The 4,051-nt window shown below is 45.2% G+C and overlaps 1 protein-coding gene across 2 annotated transcripts; it reads right to left on the bottom strand.

Moving 5' to 3' along the window:
* Positions 1-392: 392 nt before the first annotated feature.
* Id2 (inhibitor of DNA binding 2) lies at positions 393-2,787 on the bottom strand. 2 transcript variants are annotated; one of them, XM_026398138.2, is made up of 3 exons: positions 2,352-2,787; positions 1,967-2,030; positions 393-1,143 (listed from the first exon to the last, which is right to left on the bottom strand). In XM_026398138.2, the coding sequence occupies exons 1-2, from the start codon at positions 2,697-2,699 to the stop codon at positions 1,974-1,976; spliced, it is 405 nt and encodes a 134-aa protein (XP_026253923.1). In that variant the 5' UTR covers positions 2,700-2,787; the 3' UTR covers positions 393-1,143; positions 1,967-1,973. The 2 variants fall into 2 exon arrangements, with proteins under 2 accessions (XP_026253923.1, XP_026253994.1); XM_026398209.2 differs by having other exon boundaries at positions 393-1,094.
* Between the last annotated feature and the right edge of the window lie 1,264 nt (positions 2,788-4,051).

The following is a 4,051-nucleotide window of genomic DNA, read 5'->3' as shown; positions in this document are numbered from 1 at the left end:
GGAGGAAGGAGCACTTTCACCTATTCCCAGGGGCCTTCACACCTACTGTCTCCCTAGATCCCACATTTGGGTGACCTAACCCGTAGGAGCCACAGCTCACAACTCATTCTTAAATTCTGCCCCACAGCACAGAATCAAGTTGTCCCTTGAGGACTAACTGAAAACTTTCGGGTGTACCGCTAAACAGTAGCAGCAATCCTTTGCTCCAAGGTGCTGTAACTGATCGCACATGTGATAAGGACATTCTCTGCACACAAGTCCCGAGGTGTGAGCAGCAGAGGAAGAGGGGTTCCATCAAATGATGAGTGAGAACAGCCACGGACAGAGCAAGAGACCTTAAAAACAATCCGGAATTCAGGTATTGACTTCAGACACATTTTATTATAATCGTAATACAGTCTACATAAATTTGAACTTGTATTTATTTGGGTTCAGTTATAACATAGCATAATAAAAATCAAAGCACTGGTCCTCTGAAATAAAGCAGGCAATCACCATTCAATAAACACACTTGATTTATTTTGTATAAAAGGGTTAAGTTTACAACTAAACTTTTATAAAAAGTTTAGCATGAATAAGTACATCATTACACTTTTAATGCAGAAATATACATCTCTGCCACTATACAAGAAAACTCTAATTAAAGAGTTCACAAGGTTTCACTCAATATATATATATTTATGTATAAATATATACACAGCATTCAGTAGGCTTGCGTCAAAAACGTAATTTCTGACCAAAAGACTTCATTTAAGTAACTGAATACTGACTCCTTCTGGTATTCACGCTCCACCTTTGAAAAAAGGCAAAGTCTGCTTAGATTAGGCAATTCCTTGTGATTTTAACGTTTTCGCTCCCCATGGTGGGAATAGTATATAAAGAAAACCTTCCAACTGCAGAAAGGGCATTTAAAAGTCTTTTTCATAAATAACGAGTATCACAGTCCAGGACAGAGAACACCCTGGGAAGATGATCATTCTTAGTTTTCCTTCCATTTGTTTTTCTTTTTAAAAAGGTCCATTCAATTTGTCCTCCTGGTGAAATGGTTGAAAAATAAGTTCAGCGCCTTAAAAGATCCTGTGGATTTGTTGTTGCTGTTGTGCAAAAAGAAAAAAATAAAAAGAAAAAAAAAGTCATGAACACCTGCAAAAGATCGGGAGAGAAAGGCATGTTTAGGAGAATGTAACCCAAGGGCAGAGGCCGGCAGACTGGCGCCGAGGAAGCCACAGTTTGAACATTTAACCAAACACTGGGAAATTGGGCAAACCCTGGCGTCCAGATGCAACACACACACTCGGCCTCAAGACAGCACAAATTAAACATGAAAATAGCAGAGACTCAAGGGAAAAACTTCCCAACCCAATCTCCTATTTGGATCTCCAACAGCAGTGCTCACAGGCGCCAGTCTGCTTCTTGTAACAATTATTTGATTGAAAACAGCCCTTTAGTTAACAGATAGGGAAGTCTGCAATCCCAAAGCAAAGGGGCTAAGGCATAGGGTAGCAGTCCTCAGCTAGTCCAGAGAATCCCAGAGAACTGCAGTTTTAGGGAAGGAGGATCACTAAGGAATTTGTGGCGATAAGATTAATTACAGTGGAGGTTAGTACCTCATAGTACTGGAGAATAGTGGGAAGAACCAGGGCATTGCATTCGCTACAAAAGCCAATACACACTCCTTAGCCACCGCCAAGGTAAGCAACTGGCATCATTTTTTTTCTTTTCTTTTCTAAGGAAAATGTTCTGTGATCTTGAGGAAGCAGAGTGACAAGCCCCTTCACATCTGGCGAGAAAAGGTAGTGCCCTTCACACAGCGAAATAAGCATGGGTTTAGTAAATCAAACATTTTACAGATACACAAGCAACATGGCCCAAGCAAATTACAAAAAACGTATGCACTTGTGCGAGCACACAACACACACACACACACACACACACACACACATTAAGAGGCACAAGCAACACTCACCATTTATTCAGCCACAGAGTGCTTTGCTGTCATTTGACATTAACTCAGAAGGGAATTCAGAAGCCTGGAGAGGAAAAGGATAAAAAGGCACGAGGTTAGACAATCTTAAGGAGAAAGGATCTCGCATTAAAATTATTATAATTTAAGTACTCCACAGAGCAGCAAGTTCCCTTAAACACGTTTATGCTACAATTCAGACTCATGCATTAACATGTCAGAACTTATTAGCGATTTCACACACGGCTCGATCTAGAGCAATTTTTGAGAAAATAAAGTTAATTAGCTCATGTGTAAGTCACGGTCTTGACAATGGACCGACTAGTGACAGCCCTGACGATCGCTGGAGTGTGGGGCGGCAGAGAGAGGGCATCAGGGGCAGTCTTACCTGCAAGGATAGGATGCTGATGTCCGTGTTTAGGGTGGTCAGCGGCGTCCTGGACGCCTGGTTCTGTCCGGGTCTCTGGTGGTGCAGGCTAACAATGGTGGGGTGCGAGTCCAGGGCGATCTGCAGGTCCAAGATGTAGTCGATGACGTGCTGCAGGATTTCCATCTTGCTCACCTTCTTGTTCTGGGGGATGCTGGGCACCAGCTCCTTGAGCTTGGAGTAACAGTCGTTCATGTTGTACAGCAGGCTCATCGGGTCGTCCACCGGGGTTTTGCTCCGGGAGATGCCCAGGCTGTGGTCTGACAGACTGTTTTTCCTAACGGACCTCACCGGACTGAAGGCTTTCATGCTGACCGCAGTGGAAGGAGAGACCGGGAGGGAGCGGGCTGCCCTGGAGCTCAGGCCGCCTCCGCCTGCTGAGCCGGCTGCGCTCGGCACCAGGATCTGCTCAGAATGAAGCGCGAGCCCGGCGGGGCGGCTTTTATCCGCCCTCGCCGGGGCCACACGCTCGGTCTTCCCTTCGTCTCCATTGGCGGAAGGCGGCGAGTCCATCAGGCTGAGCGAGCGCTCCCATTGGCGGGCGCGGGCGCGGGGCGAGCGCTCGGTCCTTCCGCGTTCGCAGCCAATCCCCGCGGGGTGGGCGGGGCGGGCGCGAGCCCAGCTGGGCTGGTAAATAGAGTACTGTAAACCCCGGGCTCGGAACGGCGCCCGTCATTCTCCTTCCAAATGCCCGACTGGACGCTCGCTCCGGGGTGTGCCCCTGGAAGCCTTTCACACCTTGGAGATTTCAGCAGCCTAAAGTCGTAACGACTAGGGCAAGTTCAGCACAGCCTGGGTTAAAGTCACCGTTCACTGCAGCCCACGGGATAACGTCCCGAGAAAGACTGCAAGCAGTTCAAAAAGAGAAAATTCAAATAAGTGTGCCACTGAAAAGTCACATTTGTAGGGTGAGTTCCGTCTTTTAGGATGAGGAAAGCTATGTTTAAGAAAAAACACCCATGCATACATTAAAGGACGGGTTTAGTGTGGGATTTTGCAAGCTGGAGCAACTGGGTAAGCACTATTGGAAACTCAGTAAAATGAGTACTTATTGGAAACCAAGCCTAACCTTGCCCTGACCTCTGAGGAGCTGTGAGGGGCTTGATACTTACAGGTTTTTTTTTTTTCCCCCAAGAACGAGGCAAGACTATTATAACGATCCTATTAATCGGAAATCATTAGCAGAATTTGCATATTGAAAGTACATTTACATACACTGCCCTTGAAAGGCTGTGGGTCTATGCCCTTCAGTGTAGGTGGCAAAGTAATGTGATTAATTATGCACATGCGGTGATTCCTGGTGTCACATTCCAGCACCTACAGTATTTCTAAAACTCTGGGGTGTGCCCCAAGAAACCTTTCACCCTTGGAGATTTCACAAGGCCCTGATAGGTGGCCTTTAGCCCACTGACTTCTTAACACTTATTTTTAAAGAAAATTATGTTATTATGAGGATTGAAATCTTTTGAGTACTGGTACTAGATGGGTTTTCAGGGTTGATTCGTTTGGCTGTAAATCCTTAAAAACATAGTCTTTCAGTCCAATTAAAAATGTTCATACTATTGATTCAAATATTTTAATTCACACATAATTCTAGCTCAACTCAGGACCACAAAAATCATATTCCTCTAGAAAACAATAAACTAGAAACCCCCAGAAAA

This window comes from Urocitellus parryii, chromosome 12 (assembly GCF_045843805.1).
Source record: "Urocitellus parryii isolate mUroPar1 chromosome 12, mUroPar1.hap1, whole genome shotgun sequence".
Lineage (NCBI taxonomy): Eukaryota > Metazoa > Chordata > Mammalia > Rodentia > Sciuridae > Urocitellus > Urocitellus parryii.
Note: the sequence above shows the minus strand (reverse complement) of the source record. Positions and strands in the feature narration are given on the sequence as shown.